The sequence below is a fragment of the Rattus norvegicus genome, chromosome 4 (assembly GCF_036323735.1).
Source record: "Rattus norvegicus strain BN/NHsdMcwi chromosome 4, GRCr8, whole genome shotgun sequence".
Lineage (NCBI taxonomy): Eukaryota > Metazoa > Chordata > Mammalia > Rodentia > Muridae > Rattus > Rattus norvegicus.
The window spans coordinates 118,201,682-118,224,949 of record NC_086022.1 but is presented as its reverse complement, the minus strand read 5'-3'; the positions used below and the strand labels follow the sequence as shown (position 1 = coordinate 118,224,949).

The 23,268-nt window shown below is 46.6% G+C and overlaps 1 protein-coding gene across 25 annotated transcripts in view; it reads right to left on the bottom strand.

The window, feature by feature from the left end:
• The window catches only part of Dysf (dysferlin), a 199,814-nt gene that overhangs the window by 23,324 nt on the left and 153,222 nt on the right, over positions 1-23,268 (bottom strand). For all 25 annotated transcript variants that reach the window (XM_017592630.3, XM_006236765.5, XM_006236761.5 and 22 more), the window contains 3 exon segments: positions 7,224-7,322; positions 1,520-1,648; positions 1,096-1,251 (listed from right to left, as the gene is read on the bottom strand). In XM_017592630.3, coding sequence (XP_017448119.1) covers positions 1,096-1,251; positions 1,520-1,648; positions 7,224-7,322 — 384 coding nt within the window.

Genomic DNA, 23,268 nt, shown 5'->3' with positions numbered 1-23,268 from the left:
TGTGCTGTCCAGGCTAAGCAGAAATCGGCAGTGCCCTTAGGAGCACACAACTCGTTGCTGCAAGGCAGGGCCATGGTGGGTTATGGGATACCAAACTTCTACCCTCAGCCTTGGGGACACATATGAGGCCTAAACCTATCTAAGGGGACAAGGAAGTGTCCAGGCTTATACCTCTAAACTCCAACTGCCCACGCCTGCCCCATTGTTCTCCCTCCCTTTCCAACTCTCCTGTATGCCAACTCTTCTCATTTAGCCCTCCCTCCTCCATTTCTCGCCAGAACTAAGCTCTTTCTCTTGCTTTAGACATGAAATTTAAGGGAAGATCTGAAACTCAGTGATCCAGGTAAATGATATTTTATTGTAGTATTTTGTGAGCAGGAGAGATGGCTCAGAAGTCAAAGATTGTCTGCTCTTCCAGAGGACCCAGTTTCTAATCCCAGCACCCACACAACAGCTCACAACTGTCTCTAACTCCAGTTCCAGAGGATCCAATGATACATTCTTCTGGCCTCTGTGAACACCAGGCACATATGTGGTCCATACACACAAAATACCCATACACATAAAATAATAATAAAAATATTTTTTTTACAAAATCAGTACCAACAGACCACTCTTGTCAGCAGAGCAAGCCTCCCTCGTTACCCACATAAGTCACCAGTTCTGTGCCTCCCTCCTGGTACTCCTTCCCATTTCAACCTTACCAGGCTCAGCCTGAACCTCTGCCCCACTTTACCATGTGCCATAGCCCAGTTCTACCTGATAGTTGAACAATCAGTTTACAGACCTCCATCTATGCTCCAGGCCCCTTTTAAAGTCCAGCTTTTTCCCAGCCTACAAACATTCATGTGCCCATAAGTCCTCTTTTCCTTCCTTTCTTTCTTTCTTCCTTCCTTCCTTCCTTCCTTCCTTCCTTCAAGGCCGCCCCATTTTTCCAGAAGCCCAAAACACAAATCCCCCAGCTCCCACTCAGCGCTACAAGTGTCTTTGGGTCCCCTGGTTTACTTGTCCTCCTAGGGACAGAAACTCTGTCTGCCTTCTGCAAGACAGGCTCACCACGGTTCTCAGAGGATCAAGGGCTCCAAGAATATTTACCTTGCCATTGGGGTCCTTGGGCTGTAAGCCAAATGCTCGGATGATGTAAATCCGGACCAAGCATTCCTGGGGACCCTGAGCAGCCAGCTGATGGAATTGTCTCGGGGGCATAGGGATGGCTGGATCTTCTGGGAGGGGATAAATTTTGAAGAGACCCTAAAAGAAATGGGGATTCGATTTTTATTTCTGTCACCATGGTCAATAGCACAGTAACCAACAGGGCCATCACTCTCATTACTGAGCACCATCACCATGAAGACCATGTAGCCTCACAAACCATCCCACACCACCATCCAATTCTGCATCAGCCACAAGGTCACCCTCAAGGACAGCAACAGCAGTACCACGGTCACTGTTGCCACACCCCCTTTTCTGTTCAGCTATTGCTGAACCCTCACAGTCATAGGCCAAGCCAGAGACAGACCTTAAATTCTCCGATGACAGATGGATCTTCTGTGTCCTCCTGAGTCTTGCCCCGGTAGAGCTTGAAGGTATTACAAAAGTCGGACAGGCCTCCAAAGGCCTCCACATTCTCCAGCTGTGTGTCATAGACCTGTTATGGGGATGAGAAAAGGCTCAAGAGGGAGATAGTAGGGGGACAGAACCAGAAGAACGAGAGAGAAACGAGGCAGTGTAAGGGAAAGGGGGGAACAGAGGAGGAAATGGTGCATTTGACAGGCTCAAAAATTAACAGAGGGACAAAAGCAAACAGAAGGGTGGGGTTGGAGGGTGGAGGAGGGAAGAAAAGAGAGAAAGAAATGGAAAGAAAACCCCAAGGAAGGGAGAGAGGGAAGACATCTATTAGTCTATTAGGGTGTGAGGTTTCAGATTAATCAAAATTTCAAGTTATCTGACACTCACAAAAGTGAACGTTTTTAAGGGATTAAACCCTTAAAAGGCAGGGCAGGGGTGGTGCACGTCTTTAATCACACCACTCAGAAGGTAGAGGCAGGCATATATGTCCATGAGTTCCAGGACAGCCAGGGCTACACAGAGAAACCCTGTCCCGAACAAACAAACAAACAAACAAACAAAACAAAACAAACAAAACCCTACTATTTGGTCTCAGACTTCACTGCTTAATTGACTTCCAGTCTCCTATAATTAGCATGAGTTCTTAAGGCTAAAAATGACTGCTTTGGCTCTAAGTTCGAAGTCTAGTGTTGTATTGCTGCCTCCTGAATGCTCAACAAAGTTGAGTTTATTTCCTTCTCTGGTCAAATTTTGTGTTTTGCTTGTTTGTTAAGTGCAATCTGGGTGACAATAGTGTACGCCTTTAATCCCACACTGGGGAGGCAGAGAGGCAGGGGAATCTTCGTGAGTTTGAGGCCAGCTTGATCTACATTGTGAATTTCCAGGCCAGCTAGGTCTCTACAAGGAAGGAAAGAAGGGGAGGGAGGAGCAGCAGTAGAAGAAAAACGTAATGAGCATCACATTATTGATAAGACAGATTGGGTCTAAGGTCGAGGTACACTTTAGATTCAGATAGTCATGTGACTTTCTAGTTTCATGTTTGCTTTCCTAAAATTCCTTCGTGGTGCACTCCCCCATCTCATCCCAATTCTCCTCCTCCTCCTCCTCTTCTTCCTCTTCCCCATCCCCCAGTACCATACATTCAAGTGTTGTTTCAGAATGATAACATTTGACTAAATGACTACGTGTTTCTCTGTTTACCTCAATACTGTTTGCTTAGAATCTACTCACATAATTTTCCATCTTGACCAAAGATCTGCCAACTCCATTTATTCTACAACAGGACAGTTACTGTGCCTGTGCCTCTCCTCTTTCTAACTTCTATCATTGCTACTCTCTACATCTTCAGTGAGAATGACGTATACATGGTCTTGTTAACCTTAACCTAGCATGTCTTCGGTTCCAGGGGACAATGTGGTCACAACCTCCTCCGCTGTGCTCTTCCCAAGTCCCAGTTGGTTGGCCCTGGGATCCATGTGTGGGAGGTGCTGAACCTCTTCACCAGTTGGCTCTTCCCAAGCACTTGACAGACAGCATGGCTGACCGAGAGATCCATCCCCTGTGGGTCACTGACAATCCTGTGTGCACGGTCTCGGGGTCTCTGGCCTTTTACAGTCACTGAAGTCACCTTGATGTGTTTTCTATTTTAAATGGCTTTGGTATTTTTGGGTGCGTGGGAACAATGGGTATGACTACCTAAAGAACTCCTTCTCATCTTTGATGTATAATAGTCCTAGTTTAGACTATGTCTGAAGCTGACCAATCTGGGTCAACTGTCCTCACTCACAATGGACCTTTTCAAACCATATATTCATTCACTGTTTCAGAATGGTGAAATCTGACTAAATGATTCAATGCTTCTCTGTCTAATTTCACTGTTTGGGTGTCATCCTCAAAGACTCTGATCATACCAGTGTCTGGTCTCCTGTCCCTGGCTAATATGTCTGTCACTTTCTCTGTATTCCTCAGGACTTTTTCTCCCTGTTTTCTTTTCCTCATATCTATGCCCAAATGTGTGCTCTGTGTGGTCATTCTGTCCTGCCTACATTTTCAAGATTATGCTTTCTTCTCTCCTGACAGAGTCCTTCCAGTTCATGGACCTTGTCCACTCTTGGCTTCCTTCCTTCATGCTTCACATTCTGAAATTTCCCTTCTAAAAAGTTCATAGCAAAATCTTTCTTTTCCTCTGCTCCCAGGGAAAGACAGGTCTGGTAGGCACATGTCCTCTTTTACTGGTTTGATTTCTACTTTCTCTTCTCTTTTTCCACTTTGTAGTTTTGGATTAATGCTATTCAATTACATTTACTAACCACTAAGTGAGTTGGCTTTCCCCGGCCTGGCTATTTCCTTCCTTCCCACTATGGAGGCGCATGGCCTCCTACAGACATGGCTCCTCTATGGCGCTCCACCTTCCCAGCTCCAGTGAATCAAATCAGGCTTAGGCTTCTGTAGTCAGCTTGACCTGCCTCCAAAGCTTCTGCAGCTCTGGAAACAAGGGCTACACTCTTTACTTCACGTTGCAAGCACTTTGTTCCCAAACTATTATGAAAACTTCCAAGTAATAGGAAAGTAAAGAGAGACAGCAGCAGACACCACCATCACACCACCCCTCTCCTCGTGCATCCACCTCCTGTCTGACACAGTTACCAACATTCTCCCATTTGATAGAACAGCTTCACCGGACTTTGTGAGCGCCCCAGTCCCCACCGGCTACCATCATCCTTCATGTCCTGTGGCCTCTGCCCAATCTCAATTGTCCTTGAGCAGCCCTTACTTATATTTTGGAGTCTGTGGCTTTTATTTGTTTCCAGCTTTCCTGAAAAATGGATTTTGTGGGTTTGAATGATTTCCAAGAGAAAAGGGGAGAAATGCTGACTTATGCAGCCGTGCTCATACTGGGAGTGCGAATGAAATACTTTGTAGATTTCCAACTGGATGGACTTTTTGTTTAAATTTATTAATTTCTCAATTTATTGCACTTTAATATGTCCTGACTGATTTCTGTCCTGGGTAACTTATTACCTAATTTGAGATCAGGCTCTGTAAATGTTCTCTGAGCATGAGGAAGAAAATGTATTCTTTATTTTTCATTACTTTTGCCTTCCCTCTTTTATCATTTTTGTCCCCGGTTCCAAGGCTGCAAACTTATCATTATGTTGAGCTGCAACCTAACTAGTGTAGCTTTAGAAAGCCTTAGCTTGGCTCTATTAGTCACTAGTATCTATTGTCTGTTGGCCAAAGGGGTAGCAGCATTCAGATTTCCTCTTCGACCTTAATGTCTGTCTTTTTGAGATGCTACTTTGTTTCCGTATTCCTAACTGGTCCCCCGAGCAGAGTTCTGGGAGTCTTTACTTGGGAAAGACATCTTCAATTAAAGAAAAAAAAAGCACTGTTTTGTTCTTTGCTTTTTACTTTAAATTCTACCAGATTCCTCTTTATTTACACTTACCTGATTATGTCTACCAAAATGCTGCTTCCTGAAATGCTTAGGTTTTTTTTTTCCATTCTGTTCTTTTTTATAAAGAGTCTTTTAAGGAGAGTACAGTGAATTTTGACTTTTAATGTAGATAGAAGTCCTTATCTCTCAGCATGAGAGTTTGATCCATTCTTGTTCATTAGGAAAGCTAGTACGGTCTCCTCTTTTCCTGTGTTCTTTCTGGTTTCTGACTTTAACACATTTCTGCTGTGCACTACAATTCCTTTACGTTGCTACTTAGGCTCTGAGCTTTCACCCCCTCGCTTGTGATTGCAGGGTACTGGTGGGTGCGCGGGGACAGGGTGGTGTCTGTTGCTGTCGCCCTCCACCTCTGTGTCCTCCTCACTCCTGCATACTATAAGCCGGTGCTGTTGGTAGTGGCGATTTTCCTCCATTTGCTGATATTAAAGGACCAGCATTCCTTCCAGGTCTAGTTTTCCCCCAGAAATAGTTTGGATGCCTTTGTTCTGGGCGAGCCTCCGCTCACTTGGCAGCTGTTGGAGACCTCCTTGGAGAGGTCAAGCCGGAGGCCAAGTGCCAGCTCTGTATCCGGCATCCTCCTGAGGAACGAGAGGCTGGGGCCTCTGGCCACCCTGGCAGATACCCTCACCCTTGCCTCTTCTGTCACATTTCTTGGCATGGCCTCAGTACCACATGCCAGACCTTAGTGGCCAAACCTTCTTCCTGGTGTGCAAATAGTTCTGTCCGTCTGCCCAGCCTCATACACCCAACCACAGAGCCAGAAGTGCTTGCTGCCTGAGGTGCTGCTGGACTCCTGCAGCTTCCAGGAAGGCCAGCCAGGACATCGAGTACAGCACACCAGGCAGACTCCACTGGACCGGAGGCTCATGGCCACTTTGTAAAACTACCCCAAGAGTCCCCACCCAGGGGACTCCAAAGGCAGAGGGCCCAGCCCACCCCACCCCAACTAGCTGAATCTTTTCCCAGTCCCGCCTCTTGACAACACCCCCATCTCCTAGCCTGTGCCCTGTGCTTGAAGAAGCTCTGGGGTACAAACTCACTCTCAATCAGAGTCCAGAGAGATGCTATAAATCATACAATTGTACTCAAATCTCAGATAAAAAAGAAATAATTCAGGTAAGTGTGTCCCATACCATATTTAAGCCATAGTCAACATTAAAAAAAATCATATATTGTATCTGACACTGGATGTAACTGGCCACCCTACAGTGGAGGCCACATAACACCTTGGGGAACAATTTTTGAGTCATCTTTAACTACCTTTCTAAAAACTAATCTACCTTGAAAAGATATAATTATATTTGTAGAGCTTTCTCAAAATACCAGAAATTGGAGGACACGTCTCTGTTTTTATCCACAGATACAAAGTTTAGCTTCTTAATTATTGTGGGGGTCAAAGCTTGGAGGTCAGAGGTATATTCTCAATTGGACTTTACATTTGATGTCACTACAGAGTCTCTACCGCAGAATAGTTTTCCAAAGCCCCACAAAGCAAGAGAAGGGTACCACAAACCCCTCGGCACCACCATGGTCACAAACATCCCATGATTCTCCATTTCAGAGATTCTTCACTCTGAAAATCTGTGGAAGGAAGCCCTTACTTGCCTTTTTGTGTGGGGAAAGAAAGTTGAAGCGGCATTTTAAACCAAAAACTAAACATTACTTCACCTATAAGTGCTCCAACATTTTCTCCCTTTTCAGTCTTTTTAGATTTATTTATATGTAGTGTGCACGCACGCGTGTGTGTGTGTGTGTGTGTGTGTGTGTGTGGTGTGTGGTGTGTGTGTGTGCGTGTGTATGTGTGGTGTGTGTGTGGTGAGTGTGTGTGTGTGTGGTATGTGTGTGTATGTGGTGAGTGTGTGTGTGTGTGTGTGTGTGTGTGTGTGGTGAGTGCACTCGTGCCACAGGACACACATGGACTTCTTTCTATGCTGTGGGCCCAGGGTCAGCCTTGGTGGTAAGCTCTCTGACCCATGAGCCATCTCATGACGTATTCTATTTCCCTCTCACCCCTTGCTACCAAGGTCCCCACAAATGCTGGCCAGCCCCCTACAGAGCTCCTGCCACAGCCATTGCTATAGCATTGTCAGGCTCAGGCTCACGGAAACATCTCTGTCTCTCCCACTATAGCCCCTGACGCTCATCCTGAACCTGACAGCTGCTAGTGCTGGGGGTGCATTCTGGAGAGAGGTCTTACCTTCAGGGTGTCAAAATCCTTCTCCAGGTAGGAACCACACTTTTCCCTCTCCCCGATAGAAGCAAAGAATTTGCTCCACCAGTCAATGAACTCCTCCTCCTGAGCAAAGAGAAAGACAGAGAGGGTTTAGGAGATCATCTGCCAACCAAAGCCTACTGAGTAGGATTTTCCCTCTTAAGGCTTCAGGCTGACCTGGATCCTAAGACTTGCCTGCAAGTAATTATGATTAGGAGGTGAGTTCCAGGACAGCCAGGGCTGTTACAAAAAGAAACCCTGTCTTAAAAAAAAAAAAAAAGCAAACAAACAGGGCTGGAGAGATGACTCAGTGGTTAAGAGCACTGACTGCTCGTCCAGAGGTCCCGAGTTCAATTCCCAGCAACCACAGGGTGGCTCACAACCATCTGTAATGGGATCCCAAGCCCTCTACTGGTGTGTCTGAAGACAGCTACAGGGTATGCAGATAAATAAATAAATCTTTTTAAAAAAAAAAAAACAAACAAACAGCAGGGGGCATGGAAAACAGGAAGCCAAAAACCTTTGCTTCTCTGGGGCAAAGGCCATGCGGACATTTTTTAATGATGCTGAGCAGTTAAGGCTCAGGCCTGGCTCCACGTCTCCTCCTGCTTCCACTCAGGCACTCAGGCCTCTCCTGTCTTTCTGTGAAGCAGGCAAAAGCACAGTGGCATCCCAGGGATAACTGGCTGAGGCCCAGGATCTGCAGAGTTCTCTGCAGGGAAGATGTCAAGAATACATTGCCTAGATAAGGTAGATCCAGGGCAGCTCAAGAGCCAGTCCACCACTCCGCTTGCTGCAATGGGAACCAGAACATAGGCTTCTCAAGGTGGAATCCACCTCGAAGGCTGGCAAGCATTTGCTACATGACTTCATTCACGAGACTCTGTTAAGTGTGGGGAGCTAGGCTGGCAGGCAGGAAGCTGGGACAACTCACTCTGCCCTTTCTGTCCTTCATCAGTCATATTCCCCGGGGAGGGGCCTGCTGCCTGCCCTACAAACCTCCATCCACACCTTACAGCTCAGCTCTTGCTTCAGGCCCTCCCCGGCTGTGTCCTAGGATGGGCCTCTCAGAGAATCAGCAAGGGCCGCAAGGGTCTGCCCCAGAAACCTGCCTCTCCTGACTGAAACCCAGCCAGTCTAGTGAGCTAAGAGAAAGATGTACATGGAGAACATTCTGGAACCATGATGGAAGGTTGAGTAGCACATTTCCCAGAAGTTGCATTCATCTATGTGGTGAACTGAGCCTGTCGTTAAACATGAAAATGCTTGGTTCTCCTCTAAGCCAAACCCCTTGAGTTCCCTCCTTTGAATGGGCCAGGCCAAGGGCCCAAGAAGGCAGTGAAGATCCCAGGGCACCCAGAGGTCTGTCCTGGAAGTGCGGTCCTAGTGACCCCAGTGCTACCCTAGACAGCAGAGGATGAGTGTCAGCATGGGGCTGTCACTTACCAGGAGGATCTTCTGCAGCCACGAAAGAGAAAACAGGGTCAGACGGACAAAAGTGCAAGGAGGCAGAACTTCAGGACTTACAACGCACCAGAAGACAAAGGCACAGAGCGATAGGAAGAATGCTGTAGTGTGCACACGTGCACACCCGAGTGCACATGCACAACGCATGCACATGGGTGCACTCAGACTCTCACTGAACACACACAATGACCAGCACATAGGAGACAATGTTTATACGGTCACATCTGACGGAGACAGACGTGCTGAACCATCCATGTACTCCTCAGAAACCACAGAGAACATTCAGGAACACAGAGACAAGCACCCCGATTTAGGTACGAGAGGTTGGAATGGAACCCTGTACCTAAAGCTCATTTTCTTTCCCACCTATTCCAGGTTCATAAAATTTTGACTTAAGTCAGGCAGGACAGGCAGCCAAACAGTACCTTTTGTACAAAGCAAAGACAGAAACACAAGAATTGTAGAAAAGAGAGTATGTGTTTCTCTATCTTTAAACATGCACACGCACACACACAGTAGGGGTGGAGAAGCTAGGAGACAGAGGGTAATAATACCAACAGTAGTGACACCCAAATAGACAGGCTTTGTGAAAACTGAAGACAGGAAGTATACCTGCATTTCTGGCAATTCTTGCAGCACTTAGGAGGGAAAAGGCCAAAAGCAGAGCTCAATAAAAACTCAGAAATAAACTCATGGTGGTCACCTCTCTGACCATCCAATAAAGCTTGAAGTTAATAAGAAACGATAAAATGAAAATCCCAGGCTGTTAGACATTTAAAGACACGTTCTTACAACCCCACCGAGTCAGAGAAAGCCAAGACTAAATCCAAGACACCCAGGTTGCAGACAGACCCTTATGCATGGGAAACTTGGGCTGAAATGCTCTCACTTCTGTACAAAAAGGATGAAAATAAATAACCTGATAATTTATGAAATGGGGAAAAGCAGGAAAATTTAAGTAAAACATAAAAAATTGAAAGTACAGCTATGAGGGATGAGCTATCAGACAGGGGGATGTCACCATTGATAATTAACCCTTCACAAAGGAGATGTGCATTCACCAAACTAATGTCAAGGAGTAGATACAGGCTGGCAACTGGAAAGGTGAAATAAAAAGACATTATGGGGAAGAATGAAATGGGCCTAAATCCATGACAAAATCCTGAAAAATCCAGAAAGAAAAAGGAGATTTTTCTAGAAAAATATGAATGCCAGCATCAATGCAAAAATAATAGGAAACAGGAAAAGTTTGGTGGCTCCGAAAGTGAGTGCAGTTTCAAAAAATACCTTCCAAGGAAGCTATCAAGCCAGGAGGGCTGTCTTTTGGAAGAAAATTCTACCAGTCTTTAAAGAATAAATTATTCTTTGCTGCACAGCACAGAAGAAAGAGAGGGGAAATTTTCCCATTCATTTTAGGAAACAAGGCCTGACAGAGAAGTACAGAGGCGGGAAGGAGAGGAGGGAGGAATGAATAACTCTCATTCCTGAGCCCACATACAAAGACTCCCAGTGAGCAGGCTGCCCCAGCAGGCCTGGTGAGTTCCCTCTGGGTCATTCTAGAACACAAGAATGTCTCACTGGAGATGGCTAACGGTCCTGAGTCAGGGAAGCTGGTGTAATTCCAGCCTTCTAGAGACTGAAGCAGAAGCATTCCCACCGCTGTGATGACAACCTGGGCTACATGAGAGCCTGGCTCAGGGGAAAACAGAACTGAGGGGGTGGAGTGATGGTTCAAAGGTGAAGAGCCCTTGCTGCTCTTGAAGATGACCCTGGTTGGGTTCCCATCACCCACACATTAGCTTACAACCATTTATAATACTATTTCCCGGGTATCTACCGTCCTCTTCTGGCCTCCTCAGGCACTGCAAACATGTGGTGCACATGCAGACATCCAGGCAAACACTCATATACATAAAAAATAAATAAATCCTTCTAAAATAATATGTAATAAAACATGAATTATATGACCTTGTTTTAGTGTAAAGACCAAACACAAAATATTCAAAGTTATTGCTTCTGAATGAACAGACTATACGTATTTTTGTTTATTTCTTATGTGCTTTTGTGAAACACACAAAGAATTTTGACTTTTGTTGTTGTTGTTGTGTAGAAATATTCCTTGCATAACTTTTTGAAAATTGTTTTTGAGAGCTTTTTAGATGTTTTTTAGTGTGTGATTGTGTGTGTGTGTGTGTGTATGTGTGTGTGTGTGTGTGTGTGTGTGTGTGTGTGTGTGTGTGAGAGAGAGAGAGAGAGAGAGAGAGAGAGAGAGAGAGAGAGATGCGGGAGAGGGGTGTGTGCAATAGGTTTCAAGGCAACGTTGCCGAGTTGGTTCTCTCCTTCCACCTCTACCTACGTAGGTTACAGTTCCCCAGAATGGTGCATCAAGTGCTTTACCACTGAGCCATCTCACCGACCCTCCACTGTTTTCAACTGATATAAAGAATAGTAGTGGGCTGGAGAGATGGCTCAGAGGTTAAGAGCACTGACTACTCTTCCAGAGGTCCTGAGTTCAAATCCCAGCAACCACAAGGTGGCTCACCGCCATCTGTAATGGGATCTGATGCCCTCTTCTGGTGTATCTGAAGAGAGCTATGGTGTACTCACATACATAAAATAAATACATCTTTAAAAAAAAAAAAGAAGGGGGTTGGGGATTTAGCTCAGTGGTAGAGCGCTTGCCTAGGAAGCGCAAGGCCCTGGGTTCGGTCCCCAGCTCCAGAAAAAACAAAAAAAAAAAACAAAAACAAAAACAAAAAAAAAAAAACAAAAAAAAAAAAGAAGGCTGGAGAGATGGCTCAGCGGTTAAGAGCACCCGACTACTCTTCCAGAGGTCCTGAGTTCAATTCCCAGCAACCACATGGTGGCTCACAACCATCGGTAATGGGATCTGATGTCCTCTTCTGGTGTGTCTGAAGACAGCTACAGTGTGCTTATATATAATAAATGAATAAATCTTTAAAAAAAAAAAAAAGAATAGTAGCGTGCTTCCAAAGACACTATGGAGACTGGGAAGAGAACACTGGGCAGGATGGGATGAAGTGTGCACAAATCATATATCTGATAAGAAACTGCATCTAGAGTTTGTAGAGAACTCGCACAGCTCAATGATTTTTTTAATACAAAAGTGGGCAAAGAGGGCTGGAGAGATGGTTCAGCAGTTAAAATTTTCAGACAACAACCAGGCTGGTGTTACATGCCTTTAATCCCAGCACTCGGAAGCTGAATTGGAGGCCAGCCTGGTCTACAGAGTGAGTTTCAGGAAAGCCAGGGCTACACAGAGAAACTCTGTCTCAGGAAAACACTACTCTTGCAGAGAACTCAGGTCCAGACCCCAACCCGTGCATGGTCCCTCAGAACCACCTGTAACTCCAGCTCCAGGGAATGAATTCGGTGCCTTCCTCTGATCTCCAAAGACTGTTACATATAATATAGATGCTGCACACGAGTTCACACAGAGATACATAAATAAAACAATAAAATAAATCTTTAGAAGTGGGCAATGGTCTTAAGGTCACATTCCTCCAGGGAAAACACACAGCAGCCAATCAGAAATAAAAACATGGCCACTGTCCACTCTGTCATCAGGGAAATGCAAACCACAATGAGAAACAGATAACACACTGGGGTGGCGGTCCCCAGAGACATGGGTGCCGCGGGGGATGGGAGAAGCTGGCAAGAATGTAAAACATGGCAGACACTGTGGAACGCCCTGGCCATCCTGAGGAGTGGCAAGCAGTGCATTCCATGGGACGACATTCTGCTCCTGGGACACATCCTGGAGACATGGAGAGGACACGAAAACGTGGACTTGAAAGCTCAGCGCAGACTTTTTCATAATGGCCGCTGGGTGGGCATGACCCAAAAGCCTGTCTCCTGAAGAATGTTAGCTGCACGACATATGGCAACAAAAAAAAAAATGAAAGACTGATGCATGCTGCAGCCTGGACTAAACCCTGAAAACGCGCTAAGCGAAAGAAGCTAATCACCAAAGCCCACACGGTGCAGGATCTCATCTGTGTGAAACGAAACCCAAAAGTAGAGCAGTGACTGCCAGAGCTGGAGACGGTTGGAGGCCTCAAGGAGCTGGTGTCTTTCCTGCAGTGAGCAAAGTATTCTAAAATGGACTGTGGGAATGACTGTACAGTGCTTTTAGTACACAGGGGGAAGGAGATGAGGACTCACCAAGCTGTACACTTTACGTAAGGGCTTGTGTTGACACAGGCATCTCAACAAAACTGTTAGAAAAAGGACAACTGACCAACCACAAGCTTAGAAGCTCACACTAAAGACAAAAGTAAAAATCACAAGGACTTGTTCTAAGCAAGGAAGAACTGGGCGGCGTGAGACCTGACAGCTGGCTTGGTGGCTGTAGGTGCTGTCCTGGACCTCACTATAACTCCCTAAGTTCAATTCCCAGAACCGTTTGAAAAGCCAATAGAGTGGTGGGTGTCTGCAAACCCAGCCGTCCAATAGAGAGGTGGGAAACAAGAGACAGGAGAATGACTCCTTGGACTGGCTAGCCAGCCTAGAGCTCACAATGAGGCAGAAACAAGAGAGATTCTGATTCAGCAAGGTGAAGAGCAGGAAATGACTCCAAAGGTTGTCCTTTGACCTCCACATATATGCTTCAGTACTCATGTGTCATGCTACACACGTGCACACACATTTTAAGAATTAAAATGGACATTGTTAATGAACAAGGAGTTGTCTAAAGCTTGCTGCATGGTCAGCTTTTTCTTAAGAACAACTTTTTGCTCATTTTGCTTTGTTGTGTTTGAGACAGGACCACTCCATGTAGCCCTGACTGTCCTGGACCTCACTATATAGACCAGGATAGCCTTGAACTCACAGAGATCTGCCTGCCTCTGCCTCTCCAGAGCTAGGATTAAAGGGATATGCTACCGGGCTCAGCAAGACCATCTTTTGTTGCTGTTACTGTTGTTGTTTTGAGACAGAATCCCATGTCTAGTAGGCTGACCGTAAACTTGCTATGGACCAGAAGTTAACCTGGAACCCCAGAGGTCCTCTGAGAATGCCCACATCAGTTATCCAACCCCCTTCTCTTCCATGGGTGCTCCTCTGGTCCTACATCTTTAAATAAAGTGGACACTAATGGGTCACACGGGCCTAAATGACTCCTCCAACATCCAGCTGCCTGGCATTCAGCTGCCAGTGAACCTCTAATAAGCCTCTTTAGTGCTCTGTCATGTCCAGTTATCAGTAGGCCACTGGCTCCTCCTGTAAATGAGCCAAGTCCCTCCTTCCAGGTGCTCACAAAGCCTTAGACTTCTCTCTCCATGCCCACAGGCACCCCTCAGCATCTCTCAGACCCACCTCTAGGGCATATTTAGAATCTGCCGTTCCCCACCCCCATCCCATTGCTGCTACTCTGGTCCAGCCTTGTCCCCTCATACTGGCGTCTACTGCCCTCCCATCTCTCCTCTCACTGCCCTGTCTCTAAATCCACTCTGACCACCACAGCCCCATAATCTGTGAATGGATCCTGACACTCTCAGTGCAAAGCCTTCGGATGTCTTATCATAGAAGCTAAGAAAGATAAAGCCTTTCCAAGAAGCTGACAGGACTCAGAGCCTACAGCTCTCTCACTCCCGTCTTCTGCCCTCTTGCCAGCTCATCCTCTTTGAGCCATACTAGTCTTCTTTGTCCTAGGTTGTTCTAGCACTCTCTTGTCTTTCTCTGGAAGAACCTCTATCAACCTGAGAGGAGGAATCAGCAATGTCTACCACCTCCTCAGAAGACCTCAACTACAAACCAAAGTCTGTTTCCATAGGAATTCGCCCTGCGGAGCCAGCAAGATTACGGGGATTACTCACAGAGCAAGAGTGGGAGGTTAATCCATATCCAGAAGCATGGGTGACCTCAAAGCAGCCACACTACAAAGTCTTCACCCAGTGTGGATGATGGCTTCCTCGTGGCCACATAGCCCTTTCAACTAAACTTCATCAACGTATATACTCTAGCACCTCTCAAGACCCCCACAAATTGTGTAATTAGGGTTCCGAGGATTGTGTTCTACAATGTGGATGCATGACCACTTCCTTCCCCTTCAAGCCTCCAATGCATTCTCTTCTGTCCTCTCTGTTTCAAACTACAGCTTCCTCCCTGCAATTTCTACCCCACTCAAACCTCTTTGTCTACACAGCAGTAATCCCCATCAGACATTAGCAAGACCTCACTTAGGTCTTTATTGCTGGATGTCTTCTCCTTGAGGACAGAGTCCCATAACCTGTGATCACATGATCAATCTCAATTCTTAAATCAGGCCCTGGTCATAACTTGTATCTCGGCAAATATTTGACCGGTATATGAATTCTCAGACATCGATGGGAGCAAGTGACAATCTTTGGTTTCAAGTACCCAAGAACAGATAATGTGGTATCAAATTAATTTAAGGGTCTGGGGATGTGGCTCCATTGATACAGTGCTTGCCTGGTTCTGTATGAAGGTTTAGGTTTGCCCCCCAGCACTGAACAAACCAGGTATGGTGCTGCACACCTGTAATCCCAGCAGTTGGGAGGCCAAGGAAGGAGGATCAGGAGCTCAAGATTATCCTCAGTTCCATAGTGAGTTTGAAGTTAGCCTGGGATCTATGAGACCTATCTCAAAAACAACAGTAAAAATAGGTTTAAGGAAGCATTTTGTCTGGCCAGCTCTTCCCCATCAAATAAGAAGATGGGCATGCAGAGTGGGGTGGGGCACAGAAGCAAGAACCAGAGAGGTGTGGTGGTTTCAGACAAGCCATCCTAACTCCCGGATTCCTCCTCCACGAACTACAGGACTGGGAATATATAGCTAGACAGATGTCCCTAGAGGGACTGTACCGGGGCACTGGACAGGGAGCTGCATGGACAGAATAAAAGAGTCTTTGACACTTCTTGTAGACCTCAGAGTGGCATGGGACATTAAAGTGTCATACATTCCACACCTAAACCTGCAGGTTAAGAGAAGAGGGAGAATCAGTGGGAGGGAAAAGAAAGAGAGAGTGGGGGGGGGGGAGAGAGAGAGAGGGAGAGGGAGAGAGAGACCTGATCAGACTATGGGGCGCTAAGAATAGATGTCAGCAAACACAATCTGATCCATGTGTCCCAAAGTCAGAGTCCAGAGACGCCAGGGTGGACTTGCACTGGGAACCAGGCCGCCCTCCCTGGAGAAATAACAACATTAAGGAAGTTCAAACCAGAATTTAGCCACCACCCCCCACTCTAGGGTGTGGAGAGGAATAGTAAGCCCAAAGTGACTAAGTTTAAACCTAAAATGCCTAAGATTACCAGGGATTTTCTGCCATTAGGAAAAAATGAGATCTCAAAGGGGGATTAAGTTGACTTACAGAAAATAAAGTGATATTTTTAACACACGTTCATGGCCATGGCTTGAAAATATCATTCCTGCCATTACCCCAGCCTGGCTTCTGATGGAGTTATCCTAAGCCCACTTCTCCCTTCACCGGCAAAGGAAGTTCCACGATAAGTTAGCACATCCTTGAGCCGAGCCTTGCAGGTCTCAGCCAGATGTCCTCACCCACACTCCCAGGAGCTGAGTCTCCAAACACCCCTCCCTTAAAGAGAGGGAACTTGACCCGGGCCCTCCAGCCAAGTGTGTCTTTGACCTCATTTGGTAGTAGCCAAGTGCACCAACCTAGGACCAGAGCAAAGAGGAGCAGAAATGCAAAGACTGGCTCTAAAGCATCATCTGAAGCTCGAGGCAGAAGTCTGGCCATGGCCTCAGGGTTTTCCCAGGCCCAAAGCTCAAGGCCATTCATCTTTCCACCAGCCAGAAAAGTCGGTCTGATCCAGGCACAGACTGAAGTCTCTTGCATCTCAAGTATTAGTCAACCTTCAGTTGTGGAGCAAACACAGTCAGTCTAACAGGCACCCTAATCCTCCGAGACCTGAGTCAGCACGGCGAAGTCCAAACACGCACACCCCATCATCACCCCAGGGCAGTGCCTGACACCTCTCATGACCATAGAGAGAAAAACTGGCTGCAAAAATCCGAACTCTTCTTGGATGGTCAGGAAGTGGGAACTGGGACAGAACCCGGATACTAGGGATGGCACCCAGAGTCTTGCACATGCTAAGTGCCCTAGTACTGAACCACACCCCCTCACACACCTTTACCTTACTCTGATTTTGAGACAGGCTCTCACTAAGTTGCCCAGGCTACTCTAGAATTCTCGATGCGGATACCTCAAGCTCCCAAGTGGCTGGACTGACAGGCTTGTGCCTATGGCCGCAGCTCATGGACAGAGCTTCTCTCCCCCAGGAAATCCACTTGGATCAAAGAGAAAAGCTACTGGCCCAGCTCACTCACCTCCGAGGCTATAAAGTAAATCTGAAGGTCACTATGTAGAAGCACATAACCTCTTCTCAGTGAAGCAAAGGGCTGCCGTTTATGAGCTTAAGTGAACATCCCAGAGTCCACAGAGAGCTATTCCTCTCTTAGAGAAATGGTTTCCAGTCAACCGGACAACAGGGAAGTGTGAGGCTCTGTGTTGATGTCTGAGAAATACTATGAGCCTGGTGTTGGTTACCATGGTAACTGTTACTGTTGCCAGGGCCAACGCCCTCGGCGTTGATACCCAATTTTGCTAACTCGGGTTATCTATGACATCTTCATAGCTCAAATGATGACAGGGTGTCAATTAATTTCCTGAGGTTTAAAGAATACAAAACAAAAAAGAAAACAAAGAAAAATGTGCTCCTGACCCAGAAGCACAAACACACATGTAACATACGTGTCCTCCTTAGGCTGACAGCCTAGATATGACTTCAAATCTACCTCACCCCGTGCACACTAAACCACTCAATACCCCCCAAACCACAGACAGATGCTACCAATGACTCAGAAGAATTCTACACACTCACGGCAAATATCAAGTAAAAGGCTGGGTTTCTAGCCTCTTCCTGACACTTCCTGGATAGTAGCCTTCTTGTCTGTAGAAAGGTTGCAACACCATACACCCTGCCTTTAAGCTGAATCAGTGGAGGGTGGGAAAAGGAAAGCCTTTAGCTCAAGAGCTGAATTGCTTTTCGAGGCCCAGGAAATATGCACGCATGTGCTTCAGCAGAGACAGGACCTGGCCACCTGTCAGTCTCTGATAGACATGGCCCCACATGAGCGTCCTGAGGAACCCAGGATTTCTGACCATATCCCTAGGAGATTACAGGGTACTGGACTTGCTAAGCACATAAGTATGGCTCAGCAGGGAGCCCGGGCTCACTATGCACCCACATACACACTCTTTAGCTTGTTTTTATTTTGAGACATGGGCCCCACATGGGTCAGGGGCCTTCATGGAACTCAGGCTGCTGGCCACACGAGTGAGGGGCTGGAGGGAATCGAGGCTGCCGGCCACACCAGTGAGAAAGCTGAGGGTACCTGGCTGCCGGCCACGTGGGTGAGTGATCAGGGAGAAGTTGGGTTTCTGGCCACATGCGTGAAGAGTCTGAGGAAACCGAGGTTTCTGGACACATGGGCGAGGGGGCTGAGGGAACTGGGCTGTTAGCCATTTCCAGACTCAGAAGAGTAAATTGGGCATTTGGCCTACAACTTGGCTCCCTGAGGGTATCATGCAGAACGCCTGAGAGAATGGAATCTATTCAGTGGGCTGCGAGAAAGAAGATTCCAGATGAGTCTTCAATCCTATGAAGAAAGCAGTGTAACATCTCTAATTTGGAATCTGTGATGGTTCCAGAAGGGCCTGGGGGACGTGGGAGCTTACCTAACCTTCGTTCTGCTTATGGGTACAGTTTTGCTTAACAAGAGTTCCAGCAATCTACTTAAGAGAAAAACTATTTTTTGAAGGCCTTCCCGGGACTGCAGAAGCATCCGTCAAACTACAGACACTAATATTAGCCATCTTAAATTCAATTTAAAAGGGATTTGGGGGGAGCTTGCTCTGTGCCAAAGTCAACCCACTTTCTAGTTACCGTGTGCGTTTTCATACGCAAAATCACGTTAACTTTTCAAATCTTTGTCGAACTTGTTACTCGTTCTGATTTCCTCAGCTCCTGTAGAGCTGTGCCAGAGACAAGAGGTGAGGGATGAGGCTTCACCAAGAGCTCCCAAAGGAACCTTGTGTTCAGAACAAAGGGCTGCATAATTTCCAAGTGCCCAGGCTAGGGACTAGGCTATTTACATGACGAAGGATAAGAAGGCATTATGCTAAATACTGGTGCACATTTTCTGGCCAGTTGGTTGTCAGGGAAAGACGCGGACATCCCCTTATGAGGGAGAAGAACCGTTTTCTATTGAGGGCATGTAGGTCCTTCATGCCAGGGGAAATACCCCTTTGGGGAAGAGGGTGTTAGCACAGTAAGAGCCGGCTGGAAGGAGCTAGGGCTGCCTCCTCCCTGATGGGGGCCTGGAGTCTGCCAGACGTTTCACCCCAGGCTGTCCCCCCTGCAGTGTGCATCGAGGGAGGAGGGGTGCACCCCCGAGGAGACCACAGGAATGCCAAGCAGGGGAAAGGCGCCCCGAGCCAAGGGCTCCGGCAACCAGGATCCAATATCGGTGGGTGACTCCAGCCCCCGTAACAGGAGAGACCGTAAAGTATGTGCTGGGCTTCCCAACCCGCACACACAGCAAATAACCAATTACTCCAAATAGCTAACAGATTGCGGCTCCGACTTCCCTCCCCTCACCCCCACCCCACCCATGCCTTCACTTGTCATTTGATGGGCGATTTGTATTTGCTCAGAGAAAATGAGAGAATGAGTCACAAGGAAGACCCAAATGACACCAAGAACAGGCATCAAACACCTAAACAGAACTCATGGGATTAAGGAGAGCAGGCTGCATCTGGACCATGGACAAAGGAGATATGGTTAATGGCAGGAGACTTTCAAATGTCTGTAGTGGCCTGCAACTCCAATACCATGAGTACATGTCCTTAGGAAATCTACATCTATCTTCCTAAGCTGATAGCTATAGGAATAAGGTAAATACCATGAAGGTGGGGGCTGGAGACATGGCCAACCTGTAAAGGACTTGTCTTGCGAGCATGAAGATCTGAGTCCAGTCCCTAGAACCCATGTAAGAAGCTGGGCATGGTAGGGTGTCGGTAGTCCTTGTGCTGGTGGAGACAGAATGATCTCAGGGGCTCGCTGGCTGGCCAGACAAGGTTCAGTGAGAGACTCTGGCTCATAAAAGAAGAGGGATGGAGAAAATGTCTGGACCTATGTGCTCCGTATGACGTGTGTGTGTGTGTGCGTGCGCGCGCACACACACACACACACACACACACACACACACACACTAAACATGGTTAAAGTTGGCTCTCAATGTCAGAGGCATGGCCTTGTAGCTTGCAGCTCGGAGACAAACTGTGGAAATGCTCCTTGCTTGTGAGCGACGCCCCGTAACTGATTGCTTTGGTCAGAAAACTTCTACTTCAAAGTCGTGGGATAAATTGCTGTCGAGACTCATGAAGCACAATAAGGGATTCTCTCCACACTTGGAATAAATGCAGGATGTCCCTGGAGAAAGTGACCTTGATCAAAACGAGTGCTAGGTCAGGACAAGGACAGGCAAACATCACCTCAATAGGAAAGAATGTCCTCTCTGGGAGGACTTGCTGCTAAGTGAGAAGAATGTGGGGATAGAGAATGAGAGAAGCAAGTGAGCTATCCTGAAAGAGTTGGGAACGAAGGCAGCCTTGAATACTGATCGTGTTTATACACGCATCATCAGGCAAGCGAGGCTCCAAGCAATAAAGCTGTCCCCACTTTTGAAGACAGATGTGCCTGTCATTCTTGGACAGCTACCATTAAATTTCTGGCCTATGCCTACGCACAGGTTGTCTTTCTACTTCCTGACCCTACAGGGAGGCCATGAGCTAGACCAATGTCCAGAATCTGCTGATCCAAAAGCCATTGTTCTCTCTGCAAATGCAAGTGGCATTCATCATATAGATCATATAGAACACTACACACTTTAGAGTCTAGTCAACTAACACGGGGAGTTTCCCCGAGTAAGATCCCCGCCCAGATGGCCTAGTGCAGGTCAATCTGCTTCAGTGGGAACCTCTTCCCCTAAAGTGCATTACAAGGGCCTGTGGCTCTGATTTTGCTCGATACAGCTGGCAACATGGTGAACACGGTAGTCTTCAGTTCACAGAAAAGCCCATGGTAGGTGCTTAGAGTTCTGGGTTCCTCCTCATTTCTCCCAGGCTGTTAGACTCTCAACTGGCAAAGTAAAAGTCTAGCAACGCTAAACATCTCCATCTTTCTTGGATCTGAGACGGCTCTTTATAAAAGTCTGTGCATTCATAGGCAGAACTTGCCTTAGGTTCTCTCTTCCAGTGCTTGACAAGCAAGAATTCCCACCCCGCCAAGGCTAAGCAAACGGCAGGACCTTTTTGACCCTTGGGGGTCAAAAGAAGGAAACAATCTGAGAGAGAAAAAAAATGCAGAAGAAAACAAATGGCTTTGTTGGAAGATGGGAGAAGATTACCACAGACAGGAAGTCAGAGCAGGAGTCCTGAAGGAGATAATAGCCTGCTTGGGGGAAAACAGGACTATCAGACTTAAAACTGAAACAGATTTCAATTTCCAACTAAAGGACAGGGTAGACAACACCAACAGGCCTCTCTGAGACCTTGGTCCACTCTGGAGATGACGAGGGCGTGAGGAAAATCTTCCACAGCGAACAAGAAAGGAAGAATCTGGAGACGTGAAGAGCCAAATGCATACTGACTATGGGACCCCAAAAGCCACGGCTGAACATTTAGTTTTAAGTGAATCTGGGTTTGTAGTGTCTCCAGACTTCTGGTAAAAGTAAACACACATCGTCTCTGGAAGAATGTGACTTCCATCCAGGCCTCAAAGAATTCTCAGATAAAGTTCCAAAGAGCATGAGTTCACAATCGAAAAATAGTGAACACATGAGGAACAGACACCGCAAGCCAGCGCCAGTGGGGATCAACCCGCTGCAGAAGCAGACCCGTGAGAACAGAAGGCAGAAGTATCAGAAACAACATGTGAACCAAAGGGCTCTCCAGGAAACAAAAGACAGACCGAGATTCAAAACTAAACAGGCTGAAGAAGAAATAACATCCAAAAATAAAAAATGTAAGCCTTGGATGACAAACTTAGCAAACTGGGTTAAATATCAGATCAGAAACGAAGAACACTGAGCAAACTTAGGACGCCTCGTCAGGAACCAGCCTAAGGATAATACCAAGAAACGAGCATCAGTGCTGGGAAGATGGCTCAGCGGTTAGAAACTCACACTGAGGGCTCCAGTTCAGTTTCCAGCACGCCATAACCCAGACCTCCCAAATCAGGGGGTCCGGTCCCTCTGGCCTTTTTAGGCACCTGCACTGTCATGAGCATAACACATACCAAAACATATATTTAAAAAAATACATTAAATCATTTTTTAAAGGAGTGAACCCTCTTCTTTTTTTTTTTAGATTTATTTATTTTATTTATATGCTAGTACACTGTAGTTCTCTTCAGACACTTCAGAAGAGAGCATCCCATTACAGATGGTTGTGAGCCACCATGTGGTTGCTGGGAATTGAACTCAAGACCTCTGGAAGAACAGTGCTCTTAACTGCTGAGCCATCTCTCCAGCCCCAATAAATCATTTTTTAAGAACGAATTCCCAGGGCTGGGGAGATGCTCAGCAGTTAAGAACGCTTGCTGCTATGCCAGGGGAACCAAGTTTGGTTCCCAGCACACACATGAGATGCCTATAACTCCAGTGCCCACTCTTCTGGCCTATGTGGGCACTTGCATGCATGCAGACACACATGCACGCACATACATAAGTAATTTTAAATAACTTTTTAAAAAAGAAGAAATTAACAGAGTAAACCCCAGTTTCTGCCAGACCCCTGGATGATCACAAACTGAAGAAGCTTAGGCCCTTATCCATGATTATGCACAATTTGCATATAACCTACACACACCCCTGCATGCTGTCCATCACCTCTAGATTACTCGTGATACTCAGGGTGAGGCAAATGCCACATAAACCATTATTACACCACACTGAGTGGGGGAAACGCCTCTGTGTGTTTGCCATGGCACAGTCATTTTTTAAATATTTTCAACCTTTCTTATTTGTACCTGTGAACGCAGAAGCCACAGATAAAGTATTGGATGTAACATGCAAATTCATTTGGCACGGAGGATCGAAACGGCCCGTGGTGTGTCCCCTCAGAGCTGCAGAGGGAATGCTGGGAAGAATAGAAATAGCATTTGAAGAGATGACAACTGAGGACTACCCAAAACCAACGAAAATGGAAACATCTTCAGAGTTAGAATGACAGGGTCGCTGCTGATGCCAGTCATGGTGTTGACAGAAATAACGTCAGGGAAATGGAGTCTTCAAAACGGGGTGAAATAAAAGCATCTTCAGACAATTAGAAAGTGGAAAAGCCCAAAAATAAACTGGCTCCCACATAAGAATTGCAACAGGCTGGGGATTTAGCTCAGTGGTAGAGCGCTTGCCTAGGAAGCACAAGGCCCTGGGTTCGGTCCCCAGCTCCGAAAAAAAAAGACCAAAAAAAAAAAAAAAAAAGAATTGCAAC